We start from the raw sequence: 26837 nt of genomic DNA on the forward strand, positions 1-26837 counted from the left end.
GCACGTCATCAGGGAGACAGTTGGTCTGTAGAACAAGAAGAAAACGATACAGAACAAGAGGGGGACATTTGTTTCGTAGGGTTGTGTATTCGATTATATGGCATGTGATTTTAATACTGTTTCCATATTGCTTTTTGTTTATATTAGAATTTCTCTCATGGAACATATTTACCACCATTGCGCATACAATGGCATCAGAGCAAAAAATATCCTTTTGTCTAATACAAGCAATGCTACCTCTTCTGCATTTTGTAACCTTTGGTCTTTTTGGAATTAAGAATTGCTTAGATTTTATCGCTTGTTTTTTGTACATAAAGCAAACAGCAACTAACACTCGACCCGCTGGAGATATCAGTTGCATTTACAAGAAATCGTTAGGAAAAAGAGTAAGCCTACAGAAAAATAGGTCTGTGTCAATCAGTTCGTCTAAGTCTATTAACAATGGGAAACTTTCTACAAACAAGTCATTTCACAGTGGTAACTTAATGATAATAAGATGCTCTCATAGCCTAGAACATCCCAGATCATTTGTAGTTTACAAGTCAAGATCTAGTTCTCTTGACAGAATTGGGATCAATAAAACAGACGAAGCTATTAGAAAATGTACCATGAACTCAAACGACAGTTTTCATTTGGTGAGACAAACATCATTGAAAACTTCAGACGTAATTAAAGGTGAAATTACACTGTCTACTATATCATGCAGCTCTACAACGAGATCAAGTCAATGTTTATTCAACAAGACATGGTGGAGATCTCAGGAAGACATTGTGAACAGTAGATCTCTTCGGAACTCAGCAAATAGCATTTCATCTATGATAAGAAAATCATCAAGTTTGAAAAATGCTATTGGCCGCAGAGCGAGTGTTTACTAATTTCCTAGCTGAATAAAACATGATTTGAATCATTACCAATAAACGTCTTTCTTAAAGTTAATCAATGTATTATATTTGAAATATTTTTTTCATTTTAATATGTATATAATAATATACAATAAAATTGTAATACAGTCATTGTCTTATAATACAATTATTTTCTTCTTCAGAGGGAATCTTTGATACAAATGTCATGTTTTAGTTCTTGACAAAATTTACTTCGTGCAGGATCAAAAGATGGGCGAAAGTTACCAGAGGGACAGTAAAACTCATAGATCGAAAAACAAATTGACAACTTCTCGGCTAAAAATGAAAAAGACAAAAAGACAAATAATAGTGACGACACAACATAGAAAACAAAAGTCTAAACAACACAAACCCTTTCAAACACTGTGGGGGATCTCGGGGTTAGAAGATCCTATCAAACTACGTTTGACGGGTGCCACATGTGGAGCAGGATCTGCTAACCCTTCCGGAGCACCTGAGATCACCCCTAGTTTTTTGGTGGGGTTCGTGTTGTTAATTCTTTAGTTTTATATGTTGTGTCATGTGTACTATTGTTTGTCTGTCTGTCTGTTTGGTTGTTTTTTTTCTTTCATTTTTAGCCATGGCGTTGTCAGTTGGTTTTAGATTTATGAGTTTGACTGTCCCTTTGATATCTTTCGTCCCTCTTTTTTCAAAGATATAATTCGAATTTGATATGATATATTGACATGCTGATAAACATTTTTTTGGAAATTAGAGGATTCAAGTTATATTACATAATCGGTTCGCCAAAAGGCAATAATTGTGTATCCATACTGGGTGAATCTTGATTGTGATAATATCAAGCAGGATTCATACTAGAAATTTTTATGGACAAATAGAAAGGAATCTGGCAAAGTCTTTTATTTCAGTTTACGATATATCAATAGTTCAAATAGATAATACATTTAACGAAAACTTTTATGTGATAACTTGGCAACTCAGCAATATAAATTTTAGAGGAGATATGAGAAAACTACTTTTAAATTTGTGGTTTTGGGACATTGAATTAAAACAAATTGAGGCCACGAGACTCATAGTCGCCATAAGAGGATCATTTAAAACATAATCAATCACAAATAAACAAACAAACAGATATTTAGTATAATTGCAAAACAGTTTATAGATTCTGTTCCATTATATATGGTAATGATTTTTTATTAGCTGCTCGATATCAAGTTAGTATTAATTGTCCATATTTTGGTTGCAAATAATGAGTGAGCTATATATTTCTTGCTTTCTAAAACAACATCATGTTGTTGCACACAAGGAAGCTATTAAACCAATAGTTCCAAATGTTGAAATTGAAATAATCTCTTCGTACATTTTACTGCCGCCATCACGAGTTGGTTGACCGTTATGAAATAACCGTTTCACAGATGATATCGGATATGTTCCTTATGTCGTATATACAATCCACTTTCCTTTTCACCACGAATGTGACCAACCGAGTAAGACTAATCACTAGATTTTTAATAACATGAGCAACGTGACGGGTGCCACATTTGGAGCAAAATCTGCTTACCCTTCCGGAGTGCCTGATATCACTCCCAGTTTTGGTGGGGTTCATGTAGCTTTGTCTATAGTTTTTTATGTTGTGTCATGTGTCCTATCATTTGTCTGTTTGTCTTTTATTTTTATTTTTTTTGCCATGGCGTTGTCAACTTATTTTCTATCGATGAGTTTGAAAGTCTCTCTGGAATTGTGTCCTTATTTTATAGATTTATTGCTATAAATATAGGTCCTATTGTATTAAAATATGCCCTTAAAATACCTTACACCTCGTTCATACATCATTCATTGAGTACAATACTCATTCCTTTTGTCCCTTAAAGCTGCTAGATAAAGTGGTTGAATAAATTACACAATACGTATTACTTTGGATTCATTTGTTTTCGTGGGCACTAATTTTCGTGGATGAAGAAAAGCTTGTATATTCGTGGACATTTTATTTCGTGGTTTTGCTAAAGTCTTTATATAAGCCTTTATAAAATTTCTAATTCGTTGAACATTGAATTTCGTGGTTCACCTATTTCCACGAAATCCACGAAAATTGGTATCCAACGAATAATAATGAATCCACAGTATTATTAGCTGGTCAATAACAATTAATTTGATCTCGTTTGAACTCTTTAAATTTCTCCTTTAAAAAAGACGTTTTCAACTTTCATGCCAAAATACATACACAAGGATATGAGTCAAATTCAAGTACTTCTGTAATTTTTTAAAACGTTTCTGGGAATTTATAATGTATAACATCTAGGTCTATGCCTGCTGAAACAAGGATCTGGGATGGCGAAGGTTCTTACAAATATTGTTGTGTTTGTGCATCAAACGAACACTTTTTTTATTTTGCATCCTAGAATAGGTCCTCAAAGGTGAAGCGAGAAGGATATCGGATAACTGTGTGTTCTTTAACTACTTTTCCACAGCAATGAGCTGACACAAATGCATGTTGACATCACAGTTCTTCGCCTTAAGGGCATCCGATACAGTTTCAAGGGAGATATTCTTGGCGTGACGTTAAGCGTTTGAATTCCCACAAAACGTCACTTTTTGCGGGACGTAATGCGTGTAATTTCCCGTAATAAGAAACGTAATGTGGATTTTTCGATGCTCCGATTTCTGTTTCTCCCGCATTCTAATTTCTACACCATTAATATTAGTGCATTTGATTCTAACAGGATAACAGTCTAATAATTTCATAAGAAATAAAACACATTACTGTTTCTGAGAAATCTTCAACAAAATATCGTATAGTGAGCAATCTCAAGACGACTGACCCTTTCGGTGTTAATAATATAATGCATGTCAATTATCATTTTTATTATCATTTATCATCCATAATTTGGTCCGGAACCGATTATGTGGAACAGAAAATCGTCTATATGAAACAATTTAAAGGCAAGACTTATTTTGAAGCGTTTTGTGCACGCGGTAATTAATTGTTTTTATTGAAGAGCCAACTTCCCCAAAACAGGAACTAGGAATGAATTTGCTGTGGCTGTGTATATTACTGTGAGAATAACTGTTCACAAATTTGATGAATTTCTTAGCACATCTGTCAATATGGTAACCAATATTTTAATATCAGTGAGCAAATTGCATTAAGATGCATGAAAAAAAATATGCATTATGAATATGAGGCAAAACAACTTATGCTTTCTTGTTTAAGTCCTAAAATTTCAAAGAACTTTGGTTGCATAATAAAATATAACAATTCGTTTTGTTTGTTTAATATCTTTTAATTCAAGGGGTCATTAACACAATATTATTTTACATTTGGGCATTTCGATAATTAATGTCTCTTTGAATAATATAAATATTTTCCCCCATATATGTTTGGTGTGAACTCCTGCTTACTGGTGTAGGTGTCAAAAAAAATTCTGCCGGAAGATCCTGTGGGTACAGGAGAACCACGACTTAAAATGTTCAACATATTACAAATTTTCTAAGGGATTGTATGCAGAATGTGTCAAAACCACCAAATTACATATTCACGAATATGCAATTTTTTCTCAAACCACTAAGATTGGTACTCACAACAATAAATGATTTGTTATTCTTTGATGATATCATAGATTCAGAAATCAGAGCGCTTGGATAAGAAACTAATAGTCAAAAAATGCATAGAATTAATATTGGTAGATATTAGATGTAAATAAGATCTGTTTTGTGGAGTTTTCTATTATTATGATCTGAACTATTCTTCGTTTTTATAGATTCTAGGCTTTCAACTGATTATGTTCTTGCATTCCTGACGAAGTTTAGTATTTTGTCAAAGAAAAAGATGACTGTGCTATCAGTGTAGATGTTTGTTGCGAGATTAGTTATATATTGATACTCTTATGCGACTGTCAGATGAATAAAAAAATTATATGAAATTGTTTTAGCATTTGTAATTTTAGTTTAACTTGTTTAAAGATTTTATTTTAAATCTTTATAGTTTTAATAATATTTAAAACCATGACTTACCAACAGAAATACTACATGTGTGCAGTCATATGATTCACACGTTTTATATACACTGGAAAATAGACAGCTTGAAGAGGTTTAAATGAAAAATGGAACAACATTATATTATATATTCCATGGTGTTTGCTAACTTTTGAATTAGATAAAAACTAAAAGGACAAACAAGCTAAGAAAACATTAAAATAAGGATAAAGTCATAGAATGACAATAAAACACCACATAGCTAAACCCGAAATAAAGTATCCGCTGAAAAAGAAGGTATACAGTACACTGATTATGCCGTATTTGAAATACTTAGTTATATTAGAAAATACATTTAAACTCATTAAACAACATATTTTCTCGATACAGAATTAATGATACAACATTCATGCAAACTAAAAGAGGAGGCAAAAACAGAAGAAATAGTTTAATTCATAGGTCTTATTTTCATTGCGGTAGCTCTCATTGTGGTATTCCTCCATGTTTTCCATTGTATCATCTTTGCACCTGTGGTTCCCTCGGGTTTGTACCTGCCATTTAAACTAGTTATTCCGCATTTATAGTACCACCACGCACCCTGCTGTCCCAGTCCACAATGATACGGGTGAAGGTCGTTGTCACGATCTCTTGTAGTAAATTTCATTCCATTATTAACTTCAAATCCATTACCTAAAAAGACGTACACGAATGACTTCATCACGAAAGATATCTTTTGAAAAATAAATAAATGACTAAATTTCAAATTAATGGTATATCATCACTGCGACCGATTGATGATTCAATGAAAATCTATGAGTCGTCTGAAAAATTCTGGGTATAAAACTTATAAATTTAAATAACAATTTCAAAATGATTGTCATGGTACTTTGTTAAATCAATTATCAGACTTAGAAAAATGGTTATAATTAATAAGTACATGTACATCTAACACCTCAGGAAAAATATTTAATGAACATAATCGGAATAAGAGTGTAAAATATAAATATTATGACAATTGTAAGCTGATAAAAGTTGACGATTTAGTTCATTATTTCACTTTAACTATATACTTCGTAGAAGTAAATATAGTATTGATGACCATTTACACCAAGAAGTTTTTTTATATTTGAAATGGTATCATAATAATTATAATGAAAAATTGTGAAATGCAAGATTATTTAAAACACGTGTTGAACAAGCAATTTGCACAATGTCACGATAAATACCAACTGAGATATGCAAAGAGGATCATATAATCAAGAATTTATAAATTTCTGCAGATAAAAACTTCAACTTAAATACAGCTAGGTTAATCGGTTAATCAAACAAGAAAACACGCTCTGAAATATTTTGCAAAATTGACGATATATGTTTCATATGCATGCGTATCATGAGATGTTGTGACTTTGAAATGTAATGTTCACGTTTGAAAAATACTCAAATTCTTGGATGTGATCGTTTCCATCTTTTTTAACTATATAATACTCTTTCTCTGTAACCACTTCAACTTTTTCGGCACACATAGCCACCGATCTTTCTGAAAATTGGCTGATATGTAGATCTTAATAGACTAGTCAGGAAATAATGCCAACCGATATATATATATTGGTTGGTTACAATGTACCATGGTAACAGCAGAGAAAGTTGGAATTTTTGAGAAAAATGCAATATTTGGTGTAGTGTTGTGAAATTATGCAGCTACATCTAAAACTCAACAGTAATAAATTTCGGTCTATTTTTGTGTGAAAAAATCAAATTATGTTATAGGTTATCTACCTAGAAACATGCGAAATTAATTTCTAAAAAAATACCATTGTGCAATATTCCTTACAATACGAGTTATCCCCCTTTGGTGGTTGAATTTTACATTCCGGCCATACGCTTTAAAGCTCACTTATGATTTTGGTAGTTAATTCGGCAACATTATCATTTTGAAGAACGTTTGGAGCACAAAAAATAAGGAAGTTATCAGAATTTGCATTGCTACTGCATATGCACGCGCTTTGGTGTAAGTGGGCGTAAAATAAACAAAATTGTTAAATGATATTAGTATACCAATAAAAATCTTAAGTTATTGTATTTGTTTGCTCTTGATTTGAATTATTCCTGATATTTTGTAAATTCACTAGTCAAAATCAGAGATTTTATAAACATAATAAAATCACTAAGCAGTTTTACAAATTCCCTGTAAATTTAGTGATTTTACTAAATACCTGATTTTACAAAGTGTCTGCAACATATATACAAGTACAACGTTATTCGAAATACAAAAGATTTTCTATCACAGGAATATATAACATTAGATGTTTTGAGGAAACCCTTTGGAATTTTTGGTTTCTCAATACTCATCAACTTCGTACTTTTGGGGGCATTGTTAACCTACTTTCATTCAATGCAATGTTCTCTTAATACGCAGTTTAGAAGCGCGACGCCAGTATGACGTACATAACTATAAACTATTGTCTTTACTACATTTTCACTTCTAGTATACGGTATTGGTTTCAATATAAGTAATAGGGTGACGTGACGGTGCTAAACCAATCACAACGCGCTAATTAACCCGAGGTGTGAAAAGGTGTATTGTAGTTGTCAGATACCTCCTCCGTTGGTTTCTGCTTCATCGTTGTTTCATTTGCTCATACAACTTGGAATTCTTCTAATGAGATAGTCTGTGTAATTTTATGCACCTGCCGTAGGCATAAAATGGCCAACAAACGACGATAGTAGTCGCGATCAAATTCTATTGAACTTCAAATATATAATATTTTAGTGTGTTGTTTTTCATATGAGGGTAGACATTTCTTGCGTATATACAAAACTAGGGTTTGTGTTACTAAAGTTTATATTGACACTAATGACTGGACCAAACCGAAAACGGTAATAATTTTTTTTATTTCTCAAAGGATGTATGTCAAATTAGAATTGTTATAAATTTAGACCATTCAACTCGGAACTATGATACTAACGTAGTACAGTAGTCCAAAATTCAAAACATCAATATAAGAAAAAATATAGAAACATTTTTTAAACCTTCATTAAAGGTGACCTGACCAAGGCTGAAAAGAGGGACGAAAGATACCAAAGGGACAGTCAAACTCATAAATCTAAATCAAACTGACAACGCCATGGCTAAAAATGAAAAAGACAAACAGAAAAACAATAGTACACATGGCACAACATAGAAAACTAAAGAATAAACAACACGAACCCCACCAAAAACTAGGGGTGATCTCAGGTGCTCCGGAAGGGTATGCAGATCCTGCTCCAAATGTGGCACCCGTCGTGTTGCTTATGTGATTACAAATCCGATAAATAGTCTAATTCGGTAGGTCCCATTCATGAAAGGGAAGGGGATTGTAGTTACGACGTAAGGAACATATCCGATATCATTTGTGAAACGGTTATTCCATAACGGTCAACCAACTCGTGATGGCGTCCGTAAAATTTACGAAGGGATGATTTCAACTTCACCATTTGGAACTCTTGGTTTAATAGCTTCCTTGTGAGCAGTAACCCTCTTTCAAGAAAATCATGATAGGAAATGCATACACGGGAATATCGTATCAATTGGGAGATATATACCCCATATGCAGGTGCTGCTGGAATGTTGCTACTTAGAAATGGAAAGTTCACAATTGGAAAGCTGAAATCATCTCTTTTGTCGTAAAGTTTTGTTTTCAACCGACCCTCATTGTCAATTTCTAGATGTAAGTCAAGATATGAAGCCGACTTAACTGTATCTGCAGTACCCTTTATCTCCAATTCGATGAAAATGACAGGACCAAAAGAAAATACTAATACCTTATTTATTAACGGTTAAACGTAAAATGTAATAAAATTTGATCCTTTAATATATAAAATAATGAAAAATTGAGCAAAATATTAAAAAATTCAGAAAAATTCAGAAATCGTGACCTTTCTAACGTTAACAATGAACTGACCAAAAGTAGCAATGACCTGACCGATCCACAATTGAATGTATAACTCTTAAATGATTTAACGTGTTCTTTCTAGTTTTTCTAGTATATTTTTCTTGGTCATGAAAACAGACTGATTTTTTTTCATAATTGTATCCAGATTAAAAAAAATATTTGTTTCCTTCAAGCGATAACACCATTATCAATATACTATACTAGCAAAATTATTTATATATACACATGTGTGTATACAGTGAAACTTAATAAGTATTAGTTTTCCTACTTTTGTGCAAATTTAAGAAACTAACTGAAACTTTTTCAAAATTGTTTTTAACTTGTGTATCATCATAAAATTGTTTCCATAGCGACACAGTTAAAACTATAATACCGTTATATATGCATATGTTTAACATTTTAATGATTACAAAAATTTCTACAAATTGTATAGTTATTAATTTTTCTGACTACAGAATTTAGTTTTAAAATTTTAATTTTTATTTTATTTTTCAGACAAAAAAGTTAAAAAAAAATGAAACTAAGCATTTTGTTACAAAAAATGAGACATACTGCCCCATTACTTTTTCGCTTCATTGATAAGATAAGACTATGGTATTTATGAATTCATGGTTGACTTTAACTCAGCTGCCGCATGAAAATGTGTTGAGCATTTAAAAATTACCTCAAAGGATATTTTTTTACCTAATGCAAACCACATAAAAAGGGGGTGTACGTGATTATGATTGAAAATGAATATGTAAATATCAGTTATGAAATTACATAAAAAAATATTCTTTCTCTTAATCATTTATTATAAAAAATTATGTTGAAAATAGCCTTTAAGCGCTAAAATTGATAGATACATGTATTCAGATGAGGTCTAACTGGTCATGCTTAGCAACCACAATTTTGCCATTTTTTGTTTGTTTCATCAAGACTAGTAAATGTGAGAAGTTTGAAGAAAATACATGACCATGCGTGCCACAAAATGTAAGAGTTTGAATAGTTACAGAGAATTAGTATTAAGGAATGACTGTAGTATTTTTTCTGTCTATAATGACGTGCGTAGCGGGTTATTTTAAAGTGTGCACCACATTTTTGATGTTATTTCGAATAGACAGAAAAAATATTACATTTATTTCTAATTATTTAATTCTAAATTCCATTTTAAAACGGAGAAAACCATGAAAAAACGTTGATGACGTCACGGTCACATGACTAAATTATGTCTATGAGCTGATAAACAAAACAACAATCAGAAGACGCGTTACATCCCAAATTAAATTATTACTAAATAACTAACACTTACCAGCAGTGCCTGTGTATCCAGAAAATGTAACCCGGTATTGTGAAGCCTCGTTGTCGACTCTAAATGATTGATATTCCGCGTAAGCAGTATTGTTATTGAAATCATGCACTTCAAATCTCACGACATAGTTTCTTGATGTGGTTAAAACATGTAAATTGTCGTTACCTAAGAAAGAGATTATCAGGGCGATGAAATAACAAGAAGATATCAATGCAAGTAAGACATTTTCCTTTATTTGTTGTTTAATTTTGCCATTTCGGAATCGAATCTGAATGTTTACGTTAATCTTCGGTTGACTACGGTGACCTATAGTTGTTAATTTCTGTGTTATTTTGGTCTCTTGTGTACAGTTGTCTCATTGGCAATCATTCCACACCTTCTTTTTTATAATCATGAAATTAAGACTTTTGAAATAACGAAAGATGCTCAATAGTTGAACATAATATATAGTATAGTGAATTTAAGCAGGATCTGCTTACCCTTCCGGAGCACCTGAGATCACTCCTAGTTGTTTTTTTTAGTTTTTTTTTTTTTTTTAGGGGGGGGTTCGTGTTGTTTACTCTTTAGTTTTCTATGTTTTGTCATGTGTGCTGTTTCTTGTTTGTCTTTTTCATTCTTAGCCATGGCGTTGTCAGTTTGTTTTGCATTTAAAAATACCATGATTTATGGTTACTATATTGGTCTCCATCTGTTATAAATGAGAATGTGGTGCCATTTGGGTTTACAGAATAAAGGATATATATATATATAATGTTTTTGGCGCTTGGATTGCAAGTTTATTTTTTAATTCTTGAACTGTAATTGTCTACTAGGTATTTTCCGTCTGTGTTTTATTTTGGAATAATTCAATACTGATACTCACCAAGCCAGTGGTTTCCGGAAACACTTCCGAAACCATTCTTGTAATCATTCCAGTATCTGAAGAAATCTACAGAATCGTCAACCCGTCGCTGAACTATCTAAAAAACGAAAACAGAACATTTCATGTATGAATAACATGGATTTAAAAGCTTTCTTTATTAATTATTTAGTTATTTTGAACAATCAATTTTCATGGAACAAAATTTGCATTGGGGTTATCGAAGTTTGGGCATTTGTTTCATCCTTTTAATATTTTAACAGCTTTTGCTGCATCATGTAAAATTTCAAATTAAAATTATTGATAATGTGACTTAAAACATAACCTGTCACCATGATTTGATAACAAGAATATTGCAATTCCCCTCTCCGTTATCTTTTTTAGAGACCTTGAGGGATCCAGAGGTATCTTGTGATAAATGCCTTCAAAAGGCTGAAAGGTCAAAGGCTGGCATTTCATTGGCTGATGTGATACAGTAATTACTAGAACAGAAAGTACGATGGAGTGAAGCCGAAACCTTGAAAACGATAAGTTGACTCAGGATCTGTTCCCAATGAGATTGATGCATGATTTAAAGATAGCTTATCCAAATATACCGTCCATCCACCGCCATTAGTATCCATGTCACAGTATACATCTATCTTGCTAGTGACATCCGGGTATATTTCAAATACTCCACTCTTCGTGCAAAGTGGGAGGTCACTGCAATCTCTGAGTTGAAGGTTACCAATTGAATCTATAAAAATATCAAGGGACACCAAATACAGAACCAAACCCATAAGTCGTAGAGAGACTAGAAAATCATGGCAAAGACCATCGAACAAGAGATACCATATATATATATATATATATATATATATCTATAGCTTAGATCAAACAATTATAATAGTTGTCATGTGAATGTATACCGGAAAACACCTGATGGGATTAAATAAAAAACCTTAATACGCCCTTATTTAGCCTGGATTTTCAGTTCTAGTATATGCATAAGATAAAGTCACGTTGATTATACGGTCCACAGTTTTCTCCTCTTTCGTTTCAACCGTCATGATTTTCTTACAACAATAAAGTTGTGGTACTCCAAAAAGTGGAAGGAGGAAAAACGTTAGATTTAAATTTGAAACTACATGTAACATATACTATTGCTATCGGTATCATATTCGACTCGTTACTTTTTATTTTTTGGTAATATTAATTATGTAGATAAAAAAAATACTCTGTATTGGTAAAATGTTTAATAAACACCATTGTCCTATTTAAGTTGTATATAAGATTGAATTCTTTGATTCGTCGTTTTTGCGTCATGCAGGCTTATAATTTGGACCTTGCTATTTTAATAGTAGAGATAATATGATAGTTATTGAAAGAGATTTTCCAATATAAAGGAAGGGCATTATTATAAGTCCTTTTTTGTTTTGATTTTAGAATTTAAAATTAAACAAAACAAAAAAACATGACAAACAAACAAACATAAAAACGCTGAACTATATCATCTGTTATTGGGATTACATTTTTCGCATAGTTTTATTTTTCATGAACTAGAATGATTTTGACAATATTTTACACTTAAGGGGGCTAGCGGGTCTAAAACATTTTTTTTTATTTAATATAGGATTTCGCTATATTTTTCTTTAGATGAGCTTTATCTTATACTTAAGGTGGTACCTAACACTACAGGGAGATAACTCTGTAAAGTCAGCTAAACGTTTTAATTACGTTGTGTTGTAAAAGGAATATTAAGCTTCTCAATGATCAAAATTGGCGTTTATCAAATTGCTATATAACCAGTGTAATTTTTCTGACAAAACGGTTGGTTCAAATTTTTTTTAATTTTCATATTTTTGTTAAAGTGTCAAAGTAAATACTTTAACAAAATTTTATGAAAATTAAACGAGCCAAATTTATATTAGTGAAAGTGTTGGGTACCACCTTAATAGAAAAATGAAATAAAAAAATGGGGTCACCGTCCATTTACGCTCGCAATCTACCTTTGAAAGAAGCATACATTTTTGTAAAAGTACATATTTTCTGTTGAACTGATAGGAGAAAAAGAGGTAATATCGAAATAAAAAAATAATATAGAATTACAGAAATCGCTAAAATTTTACAACTATTTAGTTCATATACAGCTTATTCGAAAACAACAATAAAAAAATATAGGTCACCGATGAGTTAAAACAGATATTTCAATTTTAATCCCAAAAAATGGCATTTTTGCACCAAAGGGAGAAAATTTGGAGCTTTTTCAAACGATATCTACATTTTAAAAGTCACCTGGGGCCAACGAATTGATTTTTTGAATAATGTTTGTACCATATGATAAAGTAACAACTACTAAAGGTAATTAATAAAATTTGTAATTAAAAATAAGTGTTTTAAAAATTTAAACATAAAACAAAACAAAATAAAACAAAACCGTAACACGACGGACCTATGGCATCGATTATGAAAGTTATGCTTAAATAAATAACGGAGCTAAAATGGTAAAAAAAAAACTGAAAGATTCGGTTCTTATTTTTGTGAGACAAATCATTGACAATTAAGCGGAAAAGGATTCTGTAGAGTCTTTATACATTTAGCATTGATTATTCTTTTCTTGCAAACTGACAAATACATCTATGACAAATACATCTATGACAAATACATCTATGACAAATACATCTATGACAAATACATCTATGACAAATATACCTATGACAAATATAGCTATGACAAATATACCTTTGACAAATATAGCTATGACAAATATACCTTTGACAAATACACCTATGACAAATACACCTATGACAAATAAACCTATGAAAAATACACCTATGACAAATACATCTATGACAAATACACCTATGACAAATAAACCCATGAAAAATACACCTATGACGAATACACTTATGAAAAATACACCTATGACAAATAAACCTATCACAAATATAGCTATGACAAACACACTTATGACAAATACACCTTTGATAAATAAACCTATGACAAATACACCTTTGATAAATAAACCTATTACAAATACACCTAGACAAATAAACCTATGACAAATACACCTAGACAAATAAACCTATGATAAGTCACCTATGATAAATAAACCTATGACAAATACACCTATGACAATTAAATCTATGACAAACCTATACCTCTTGTTTCACATGTCAATATGACGGAGTTTTTTTTAAATCAAACATATTGTTTATCATATTGTATATTGTACAAATATACCTATGACAAATATACCTATGACAAATAAACCTATGACAAATTAACCTATGACAAATACACCTATGACAAATAACCCTATGAAAAATACACCTATGACAAATAAGCCTACGACAAATAAACATATGACAAATAAACCTGTGACAAATTTGGCTAATAAAATACTATTGTTACAAAGTATAAAAAAAGAGATTAGCTAGGAAAAGTTTTTAATGTAATTTCATGGTCAAAATTAAAATAACCCGAATACCTAACAAAAAGTTGAATTAAACATAATCAGCGAACGTTCTTAAAGTGCCATTTTTGTCAGAATTAGGCAATTAGAAGAAAATCAAATCAGACTAGGGAAAAAACGTACGACCGTACCGTTATATTTTGAAGTTACTCAGCTTCTGAGTGCAAACTGGTAGGTCTTTCGATTTTGAGTTTCTGGTTAAGCGAGAAATCTCTGAATAGCTTTTGGTAAGAATGATAGCAATTTTTGGAGTTATCCTCCCTTATTTGGTAAGTTCCAGTGCGTTTCAAATAAATGATATATTGAGTTACCAGAACAGGAAAAATTAAAAGAATGTTATCTTTTGCACCATAATACATTTTGAATTTAAATCATGAAATCTGAATTGACTTTTGTTGGTCATGTTTCACCACTACCTGGTTCTTAGGAAGATTAATCCTATAAAAATGTTAAAAGTTTTTTTTTTAAAGTCTATGAAATACCTGGAATCTTCACCATTACGTTTGATTCGTCGGTTGTCTCTGTTTCTGGTGTACTCTGTGTATCTAAAATGCAGCGTCCAGATTCCGTTTCATAGCTTGTACAACAGCACTTCCGGACTAATGAACACACACCTGCACATTCAACTGATGATCGCACAATATCTATCGAAAGTGTCGTATTACTCGAAATAATTCTTTTATTTTTCTGCTGCTCAAACAACTTTCGTTTAAAATCCGTAGACGCGAAAGAAAAAGAAAGAGATATTTGTAGAATAATAAATACTGTGTATAGTAAAAACATTTTGTCTAGTCATAAGATGAACATTAGAAAAACCCACTTTAAGAATCTCTGATAAAAGTAAATGTTCATAAATTGTTTTTCTTATCTTTTACATGCGAAAGGGAGGTTTAAGATTCCTCTAACACTTAGTTACAATCATATTAATGACGATAATCTTAATTGTTTTATCAATATGTAAAATTAACCCTATAATTCATACAGGAAACACGGTTGAGCTTCAAAGAACATTTTGAGCTACAAAACTAAATTATACATGATTCTATCGATTAACAAAGGATCATTTAAGTACTAAACAAGTTTTACAATTTCACAAATATTTCGTGTTTCGTTGATTTCTTTGATTTTATAATTAGTGACATAATTTATTAAAAGATTACAATCAATTACACTCGTAAATTTTTACAAATATTGCTGAACGAATTCCCTTGATTCCCTGCTCTGTCTGAAATATAAAATTTACTTCCCAATTAAGGAATATATGATATAGAACTATACACAACTGTCATTCAATTGAGATGTAACGCTATCTTTAAAACCATGTTTTACCCACCAGTTACTTATAATTAAATTTTATAAAATTGAGAATGGAAATAGGGAATGTGTCAAAGAGACAACAACCCTACCAAATAAAAAACAACAGCAGATGGTCACCAACAGGTCTTCAATGTAGCGAGAAATTCCCGCACCCGGAGGCGTCCTTCAGCTGGCCCCTAAACAAATATATAATAGTCCAGTGATAATGAATAAATATTCCTAAAGTAATAAACTAGAGCAGTTCTCGCTCGGACACACACTCCATAATCTATGTATGTTTCATTATAAAACGTTATTCTAATTGGCTAACTGTACATCGCGTGTTATTCATTAAGCGCTTGCATTACACAATAAAACTTATCATTCATGATGAAATGGTGTCTTCCTCCTATTCCCACTTTTTAAAAATACTATTCCTTCTATTTCCACTTGCAAATAACAATAGATGTTTAGATAAATAATTTGTTTTTATAACAATCAAGGTTAATTAGAATTTTACCTAAGATTTACCTGTATTTTGTCCATAGCATAACATATTGGGTACACTGTATAGTACCTTGTATTTGGAATATATTTCTTTTTTTCATCAAAGAAATACTTAAAAATAAAGAAAAAATATGATAAAGAGATTGGAGTTAAATTCATTTTAAAAAAATTGAATTTGTAACCTTATAAAATTGTGCGGTTTTTTTTTCATCGAAGAAATACTTAATAATAAAAAAAACATTATGATAAATAGATTGAAGTTAGACTTTTTTTTTTAATTTTTAAATTTGTAACCCTAAACTATTGTCTGCTGTTCTAATAAATCATGATATAAATAATTTTATAACTGTAGCAGAGTGATTTTTCATGCTTCATAAATTATGTAATTTGCACTTTTGAAATCATTGATTTATATTAAAAATCTACTTATCAAATTCTTATTGAGTCTTTAGTTTAATTATTTCACTCTTGCAAAGTATTTTTACTAAAGGATATTTATCCTTTATGACTTGATTGAGTATATAATTTACGTATTGAGTAATGTTACTCATACATATTCATGGGGGTTGAAATTGAACTCTTGTTTTGATTGGTTCTTGGTTATTGGCGGTTAAATTGAGTTTTCCTTTGTGTACCTTGGGTAGAATTTACCTGGACACTGGTCAGTGAAAGACGTCCATTATTTACCCAGACTATTATAGCAGAAACCCATATTGACAGATTGTATATTGACTATATTCAGCTTTAAAGTTTTCCAGACATGACTAGTAAGTTGCACTTTCCTCTTTATTAACATTTTGACACGAATTAATAGATTTGGTTAACTTTCCTATTTTCGAGTAAATACTCTTCAGATTGCATGTTTATAACATCGGAATGAAAGATTTGAATGAGCGTATTTTTGGTAAAGAAGCTAGGTCATATTTTTATAAAGTAATGTAATATTTGCCGCTGATCATAGCGTAATTATGTAATGTTTAGAGATAACGTAATAACAGTATTTTACGAATACTGCATGTAGAAAAATGGCGACATGTATGATAAGTTACTGTATATTGTGAAAAGAATATTCGAGTTACATATTGTGTAATGCTATTTTTATATGGACGAATTGAATACAATTGTCATGCGATTAGTATTTTATATAATTACGAAGAGTCCGTTCTTATTATTGTATTTTGGTTTTCAGGACTCTGATGTAGACTATTTACTTTGTGCCAAGTTCCTTATTTACTAGAGAACTCACTCCACAAGTGGTAAGCGCATAATTTGTAGTTTTTGTATTATTTTATACTATAGAAATGATAGTTATTCATGGATTATTTCCATTGGCGATTTGCGCGTTTTTAGCAAATCAGTGGTAGAATTTATATGTTGGTATTCAGACATAGTAAATACTTTTTGAATGTTGTAATATTTATTAAGTTTAATTGTAAACTTTCATGTACTTGCGAGAAGTAATTTTAAGATACATTTAATATATTTGATTGTAAACGCAATAAAACTGGTTACCGTTATAATTAAATGTCGGTCAGAGAAACCGGTTTGTTAAAGTACATGTGACATGTGATGTACATTTCACTACACGATTGAATGAATGAACATTCCATAGTAAATGTGTATCTACAGTTTATAGTAACACTATTATATTAGGAATCGTTTGAACTGTATTAAAATTGTCTGTGATATAATATGTGTATAATATATTCTATATGTTACATGAACTATCATTAATGTTTATAATCTTGTTATTTCAGAGTTTTTATTCTCTGGTAATAAAACCATCCGAACCTTAGAAAGTCTTCTAGTTATTAATTTATACCGGAAGAGACCCCTTTCACATTTGGCGCCCACGAAGTATTATGGAATGATGTGGCACAGAGAGATCCGTCAGAAGTCCGATGTTCCAGAATTATTGTCTTTCTACCCGTAGATGTTGATGTTTACCAATAGTGATTTCACGCATATTTTCCAGATCACGTGCACGTGTTGATGTTTACCTCCGTTAGCCATGTGGATGTCAACGTGTATTTGTTTACATACATGTATACCGTATAACCGACTTAGAAGATTGTTGTACCGGAAGTTACTTTATTGTAACTAAGACTTTTTAGTTTTCAATATTTGAAAACTTGACATTTGCTTTTGATTATTGTACATTGTGTTTGTGCATTGATTATTTGTGTTGGAAAATATTCTTATTTATAAGGTAGGCAATTTTACTATATATATATATTGTAGCTTGTATACAGCATAGGTTGCTTTCAACACTTAGTTTTTTACACACATTTTTACACAAACCTGATTGAAAAAGACACTTTATTTTATTTTATTTTTTTATTTTGTCATTTACATCTAGGGTATAGTCTTATACTGTCACTGACTTAGTCTATGATTGATTGAAACACCACGTTTAGTGTGAACTGGTAGTGGTGCATCAATACTTGCACTTAGTATACATTAATCCAAAAAAAATTTGGTGCATCAGTACTTGGTCATAGCACTTGACGTTTTGACTTTGTCATTTCAATTTTTTTTATTTTTCATACACACTTGCATATACACAGTGACAGTTAGGTTATAGTGAGAGTTCGTTTGTACAGCTAGTAAAACCATATGCGACTTGTACAGATTAAAGTAAACACAGAAAGCAACACTATCGTATACAGTTATAGTATATAGTACTTATACATTATGATGTGACACATAAACACATAATGTTCTGAAATTGGTATTCATCTAGATCGTAGAGTTATTATATATTATTGGGTATTTTAGACTTGATTATACATATTTGTAACTGAGTATAACTGAAAAAGACTAGGCAAATCTTAAAAAGATTTTTGAAACTGGTATTTTTTTCTGCCAGTGGTATATTTGAGTATACAGTTGTATTTTATTGTTGATATTTTGTTACATAATGTTTATCTGACATTATTAGTATTAACTAGAGGTAGTTAATAGAACTGTATTTGATTATATATATAGTGTGGTGTATTGATTATTGATTTCTTATAAAGAGTTTGATTATAAGATTGATTTTGATTATACTAATTATAGTGTGGTGGTATAAGACCTATAAGTTAATAAATACATAGGCATTATAAATACATGTAGTTGACCATATATTTTTTGAGACATATTTTTTTGATTAACCTAGCTTGATTATAGAGAGTGTAGAGTTTAGTATAGTTGTGAGGTTATACACACAGTTTAACATTACTTGCATTAACACTTAGCTTGAGCACATCAGATCAGACTTTACTTGACTTGACATTGCATACCGGAAGTGTAGTTGATTCTTGGTATTTCTGATTAGGACTTTGTATCTGAGGTATACTTGACTTAGTTGGAGTTATTGCCCTTAGTTCTTTGATTGTGTACTTGATATTTACTGTGGTTGAAGTCAGTCTTGACTAGTTGCATTAGTCATTCGTTAGTCATTCTTCTTGACGGCAGTTTAGGTATTTGCATTAAGTGATTGATTGTTATTACTTGACTTTGAATACTGTACAGTTACATTTGCAATTGATACAGAAGGGGAGATAATTTGAACTTGATTTTTTTTTTTGGAAATATTTTATTTGACTTGCATATTATTAGTGACTCTTAGCCATTCATATTTTTGAAAGTTTTTGGCATATACAGCGTGTACTTTGTATCATATCGGAATGTTTATCGTGTATTATTTCTACTATGGAGCCCACTGAGTACCAACCTGATACCCAGCAACAGTACGGTTCATCACGTAGACGACGTCGACGACGCCGGAACCGCAGACAAAGACCCTACTGGGACAACGACTACTACCAACCAGTACAACCTGCATATCCACCTACTCCGACTTCAACATTTCAACCTAGAGAACCTATCATCTGTTACCGATGTGGTCAAGCCGGTCATTTTGCCTTTGCATGCTGCGTCAGATTAGACCATTCCAGACAAGCATACAGCTACCAGCAGATCAACATGGAAGACAGAGCCTTTGCTTACCAACAGCAACCACGCAAAGATACAACAGGTCTTATAGGCAGCACCAGCGAAGTAACTGTCAAGATTAATGGTATGAAAGTAACAGCTTTACTGGATACTGGTTCAACAGTCAGCACAGTTAGTGAAGCCTTCTACAGAAAGTATCTTGCTGAACAACCCATAGAGACATTGAACAGAATCCTGAACATTGAGTGTGCTGATGGTCAGAGTATGCCGTATCTTGGATACATTACAGCAGACTTAGAGTTGCCAGGTACATCATCAGATAGACAACAGCCATGCATACTTCTAGTAGTACCAGACAGCACTTACAACAACATTGTACCACTACTCCTTGGAACGAATGTCCTCAACACAGCTATGGATGATGTTAAAACCCGTTTTGGAAACAGATTTCTTAAAGATGCAGACTTGTTTACACCATGGTACATCACTTTCCGCTGCTTATCATTACGAGAGAAAGAATTGCAGAAGAGAAGTAACAGACTGGCAATCATCAAATGTGCAGAAGGCAAGACAGTACACATTCAACCCAACAAAGATATAGTACTTCAAGGTTACATGGACCATGAGATACCATACCATTCTGTTTGTTGTTTGCTACAACCTACAAAAAGAGCTGCCATACCAACCGATTTAGACATTGCTCCATCATTAGTCTCCTACAACTACAAAGATAATCGACTAGTTCCAGTACACATCAGCAACGTCACTACTAGAACTATCACTGTTTCACCAAACGCCATCTTGTGTGAAGTACAGCCAGTTGCAGTTACTGACATTGAAACACCTGATACCAACAACTATGATGTACTGTATGATGTGAGTCTACCAACAGATCTACTAGACGATAAACAACTAGAACAAGGAAAGCAGCTACTTCGTCAGTTTAGAGATGTCTTCAGTACTTCAGACACAGATATTGGCCACACAGATAGAGTTCACCACAGAATAGACTTGAAGGATGAAAGGCCATTTAAACAGCGACATCGACGTATCCCACCTGCAATGTTTGAAGAAGTTCGCACCCACCTTCAACAACTCCTGGCAGCTGGTATCATCCGTCGATCACATTCTCCATGGTCATCGAATGTAGTCCTGTGTAGAAAGAAAGATGGGAAGCTAAGAATGTGCATCGACTATAGACAATTAAACAACCAGACTTTTCGGGACTCATACGCACTTCCAAGAAGCGAGGAGATCTTAGATGCACTTGGTGGAAACAGCTTTTATACTGTACTTGATATGAAGTCTGGATATCACCAGGTAGAGCTTGAAGAATCACACAAACAGAGAACAGCCTTCACAGTAGGACCACTAGGATTCTATGAGTTCAATCGCCTACCATTTGGACTTGTCAACAGCCCAGCAACATACCAGAGACTGATGGAAGATATCCTAGACGACCTTCATCTCAACATCTGCTTCATTTACCTAGACGACCTCATCATATTTTCTGACAGCTATGAGGAACACCTAGTACGTCTTGAGAGAGTTCTACAGAGATTAAGAGAAAGTGGTTTGAAGTTATCACCCAAGAAATGCGCATTCTTCCAAGATAAAGTGAAATATATTGACCACATTGTCTCCAAGCATGGTATTGAGCCTGATCCAGCCAAGTTAGAGAAAGTAAAGAATTGGCCAAAACCAACATCACCAGAAGAGGTTAGACAGTTTCTCGGCTTTGTTGGCTACTATAGAAAGTTTGTGAAAGATTTCAGCAAGATCGCCAGACCGTTAACAGATTTAATGCCAGCGCCACACAAGTCTAAGAGATGCAAGTCCAACTATAAGCAACCATCAAACTGGATATGGGGTGAACAACAAGACAAAGCCTTTAACAACTTGAAGTTACAGCTACAGAAGCCACCAGTACTTGGTTTTCCACGCTATAACCAACCTTTTGAGCTGCATACAGACGCTTCCATGCTAGGACTTGGTGCTGTACTCTACCAAGAACAAGACAACAAGAAAAGAGTCATAGCTTATGCCAGTCGTGGACTTAGTAAAGCAGAACGGAACTACCCAGTACACAAGCTTGAGTTTCTTGCATTGAAATGGGCTGTCACTGAGAAGTTTAAAGACTACCTCTACATGAACAAGTTTACTGTGCTAACAGACAACAACCCGTTGACATACGTCCTTACAACGGCCAAGTTAGATGCTACTGGACATAGATGGATTGCAGCCTTATCAGCATATGACTTCAACATCGTCTACAGACCAGGTAAAGCCAACGCTGATGCTGATGGTTTGTCAAGGCTACCAGGACTGCTAGGAAAGACCAACACTTCCAGCATGTGTACGGAATCCGTGAAGGCCATCTGTAACTTGCAGTACGTTCAGCCATACCTACAGTGTTTGTCAATGTCAACAAAAACAGCTGATGATCCATCCTTGCCACCAAAGTCTATGGTCAACATCAAAACAGCACAGAAGAACGATAAGATTATAAAAGAATGGTTATACTGGGTTCAAGAGCATAGAAAACCAGCCAAACATCAGATAGAAAGAACGCCATGGAATATCTGGTTTATCAACAACTTTGACAAGCTTATACTAGAAGATGGCATACTGTACAGAGAAATCAACATCGACCAAGAGCCAGTAAAACAGCAAGTTTTACCAGAAGCCTGTATAACCACAGTCCTTACAGCACTTCATGATGATATGGGACACCAGGGCCGTGACAAGACACTTTCACTAGTCAGAGATCGCTTTGTATGGTATGGTATGACCAGAGATGTTGAAAATTGGATAAGCCATTGCAACAGATGTATACGACGCAAAACACCAGCCAACGAGAAAGCACCACTCATCAACATAGAGTCTTCTCAACCGTTGGAACTTGTATGCATGGACTACCTGTCATTAGAGAAATCCAAAGGCGGCTTTGAAAATGTACTCGTTATCACCGACCATTTTACCAGATATGCCTTAGCTGTTCCAACTAGAAACCAGACTGCAAAAACAACAGCAGAAGCCTTCTTCAATCACTTCGTTGTTCACTATGGTTTGCCGAAGAGAATCCACTCTGACCAAGGCGCTAACTTTATGTCCAACATCATCAAAGAGTTATGTCACATTACTGGAATGGAGAAGTCGAGAACCACGCCATATCATCCTATGGGGAATGGCATGACAGAACGCTTCAACCGAACACTGCTCAGTATGCTTGGTACCCTTGACGCAACACAGAAGAAGGATTGGAAGTCGCACATCGCTGGACTCGTTCATGCATACAATTGTACTCGACAGACAACAACTGGCTTTTCACCATACTACTTGATGTTTGGAAGACCACCAAGATTACCAGTGGACATTGCCTTTGGTTTAGACATAAACTGCAAGAAAGAACCAGCAACGAAGTATGTTGATGCCATGAAACAGCGACTTAAGCAGGCTTACGAGTTAGCAACAAGATCAGCAAGAACAGCACAAGAGAGACAGAAGTCAGGTTATGACAAGAAAGTTAGAGGAGCCATTCTGCAACCCGGCGACAGAGTACTTGTCAGGAGAGTAGCCTGATATGCCTTAGCTGTGAGATTGCAGACAAGTGGGAGGAAGACCCGTACCTAGTTGTTTCACAGCCAAACAGCGACATCCCAGTGTACGTGGTTCAGAGAGAAAATGGAGAGGGAAAGAAGAGAACACTACACCGAAACCTTCTACTCCCGATTGGATTCCTGCCGAGTGATAAAGAAAAGAGAAAAGATCCTGCACCTGTAGCCAGGCGTAAAGTAAGACAGCCTACCAGGAAAGAACCGACAAAGTCTGAAAGCATTGAGCAGATTGATGAGACGGAATCAGATGAAGAGTCGGAGCAGGATTACTATGTAATTGTGTCTGAGATGAGCCCACAGAGCAACAGTGACAATGATGCTACAAGTGTGGAAGTGGACCAGACAACAGGTACTCTCAATGCTACTGGTGACGGCCATGTTAGTGTTGAGAGAGGACAGGGCTCTGGTTTTGGAGGGGACGCTCTTCCTTTAGCTGAGACGAATGCTGGAGAACCAACCCCTGTAGTTGACGATGGTAATGGTATAGAGACGGGCCATGAGGATGAAGATGACACTTCAGATATGGTAGATGGCAGTGCGCTGACCGACACGTCACTTGGACCGGCAGATGTACCCACAGAAGCTCAGACAGAACAACCAACACCAACACCACCACCACAGAGACAACGACAACGTCGTATATTGCCAACACCACCACGACATTCACCATTTTCACCAGTTACTCGACCCCAGAGAGAACGCAAACCACCAGTTTATCTCAAGGACTACGTCACCACGTCCAAACAGGCCACAACACAGCCAGACTGGTTGATGAGAGTAAATTGGTTATTACATCAAGCAGAGAATGGTAGATTTAAAGGACAAGAGACAGAGCTTTCCAGAACCATTATGAAGATTATGGAGAGTGACCTTTAGTGTTCCATCATGTCGAGGACGCCATGCTTTCTGGAGAGGGGAACACAGTTCTAATGACATGGAAGTCATTTTTTTCAACAGAGGGGAGGATGTAGCAGAGTGATTTTTCATGCTTCATAAATTATGTAATTTGCACTTTTGAAATCATTGATTTATATTAAAAATCTACTTATCAAATTCTTATTGAGTCTTTAGTTTAATTATTTCACTCTTGCAAAGTATTTTTACTAAAGGATATTTATCCTTTATGACTTGATTGAGTATATAATTTACGTATTGAGTAATGTTACTCATACATATTCATGGGGGTTGAAATTGAACTCTTGTTTTGATTGGTTCTTGGTTATTGGCGGTTAAATTGAGTTTTCCTTTGTGTACCTTGGGTAGAATTTACCTGGACACTGGTCAGTGAAAGACGTCCATTATTTACCCAGACTATTATAGCAGAAACCCATATTGACAGATTGTATATTGACTATATTCAGCTTTATAGTTTTCCAGACATGACTAGTAAGTTGCACTTTCTTCTTTATTAACATTTTGACACGAATTAATAGATTTGGTTAACTTTCCTATTTTCGAGTAAATACTCTTCAGATTGCATGTTTATAACATCGGAATGAAAGATTTGAATGAGCGTATTTTTGGTAAAGAAGCTAGGTCATATTTTTATAAAGTAATGTAATATTTGCCGCTGATCATAGCGTAATTATGTAATGTTTAGAGATAACGTAATAACAGTATTTTACGAATACTGCATGTAGAAAAATGGCGACATGTATGATAAGTTACTGTATATTGTGAAAAGAATATTCGAGTTACATATTGTGTAATGCTGTTTTTATATGGACGAATTGAATACAATTGTCATGCGATTAGTATTTTATATAATTACGAAGAGTCCGTTCTTATTATTGTATTTTGGTTTTCAGGACTCTGATGTAGACTATTTACTTTGTGCCAAGTTCCTTATTTACTAGAGAACTCACTCCACAAGTGGTAAGCGCATAATTTGTAGTTTTTGTATTATTTTATACTATAGAAATGATAGTTATTCATGGATTATTTCCATTGGCGATTTGCGCGTTTTTAGCAAATCAGTGGTAGAATTTATATGTTGGTATTCAGACATAGTAAATACTTTTTGAATGTTGTAATATTTATTAAGTTTAATTGTAAACTTTCATGTACTTGCGAGAAGTAATTTTAAGATACATTTAATATATTTGATTGTAAACGCAATAAAACTGGTTACCGTTATAATTAAATGTCGGTCAGAGAAACCGGTTTGTTAAAGTACATGTGACATGTGATGTACATTTCACTACACGATTGAATGAATGAACATTCCATAGTAAATGTGTATCTACAGTTTATAGTAACACTATTATATTAGGTATCGTTTGAACTGTATTAAAATTGTCTGTGATATAATATGTGTATAATATATTCTATATGTTACATGAACTATCATTAATGTTTATAATCTTGTTATTTCAGAGTTTTTATTCTCTGGTAATAAAACCATCCGAACCTTAGAAAGTCTTCTAGTTATTAATTTATACCGGAAGAGACCCCTTTCACATAACCAAGCATAATCTTAAGATGTGGAATAAAAGTATACTCTAAAAATATAACTAATTCCAACCATCTACTAGGAAGAACTAGTTAAACGCAGAACCAACGACTGAAACGACGACAAACCAGAACTTTTATAGAAGTTTCAAACTTTTCCATCTTGCAAAAACACAATGCACAACAAACGCAAGAAGAAACTTCTAGTTTTACCAAAAACTGTTGATCAAATCGACATATATGGTATTTGGACACGTACAACCAAAGGTGATCTATTTCTGCTAACAGACGACAACACAGTTGGGTGTATGCTAATCTTCAGTACGCAAAATAATCTACCTCCTTATCAGCTACAGATATTATATATGGTGCTGGTACAACCAAAGACAACACATCATCTAGAGGGATGGCACAGCAAGCTGAAGAAACATGTCACGCATCAACATCCTAACATCTTTCAACTAATTAAACTTCTTAAACACAAGGAAGCCTTCAACGCCCTGTCCATGATACAGTATGCAGCCGGTGGGAAGAGAGTGGCAACGAAAAGAAGTATGTAGAAATCAACAATGCAGGAAGTCACAACAGTAGAATTTGGTGATGCAGCCTCCCAGCTTCTTCACATGGAAAAGATTGATAAACTGTTTGTGCTACAA

At 33.5% G+C, this 26837-nt stretch overlaps 1 protein-coding gene and 1 long non-coding RNA gene across 3 annotated transcripts; both read left to right on the forward strand.

Annotated features, from left to right (window-relative positions):
- Positions 1–13535: 13535 nt before the first annotated feature.
- On the forward strand, positions 13536–13958 carry LOC139504070 (phospholipid scramblase-like). Its single transcript, XM_071294129.1, has one exon. It carries the CDS (start codon positions 13536–13538, stop codon positions 13956–13958), a length of 423 nt encoding a protein of 140 aa, XP_071150230.1.
- A 2565-nt stretch (positions 13959–16523) lies between these two features.
- LOC139502539 (uncharacterized) lies at positions 16524–26090 on the forward strand. 2 transcript variants are annotated; one of them, XR_011658874.1, is made up of 4 exons: positions 16524–16941; positions 17364–17430; positions 17932–18383; positions 25539–26090. It is a non-coding gene; the product is annotated as an uncharacterized lncRNA (long non-coding RNA). The 2 variants fall into 2 exon arrangements; XR_011658873.1 differs by lacking the exon at positions 16524–16941 and having other exon boundaries at positions 16955–17430; positions 25539–26089.
- The last annotated feature ends 747 nt before the right edge of the window (positions 26091–26837 follow it).

Source organism: Mytilus edulis, chromosome 14, assembly GCF_963676685.1.
Source record: "Mytilus edulis chromosome 14, xbMytEdul2.2, whole genome shotgun sequence".
NCBI classification, from domain to species: domain Eukaryota; kingdom Metazoa; phylum Mollusca; class Bivalvia; order Mytilida; family Mytilidae; genus Mytilus; species Mytilus edulis.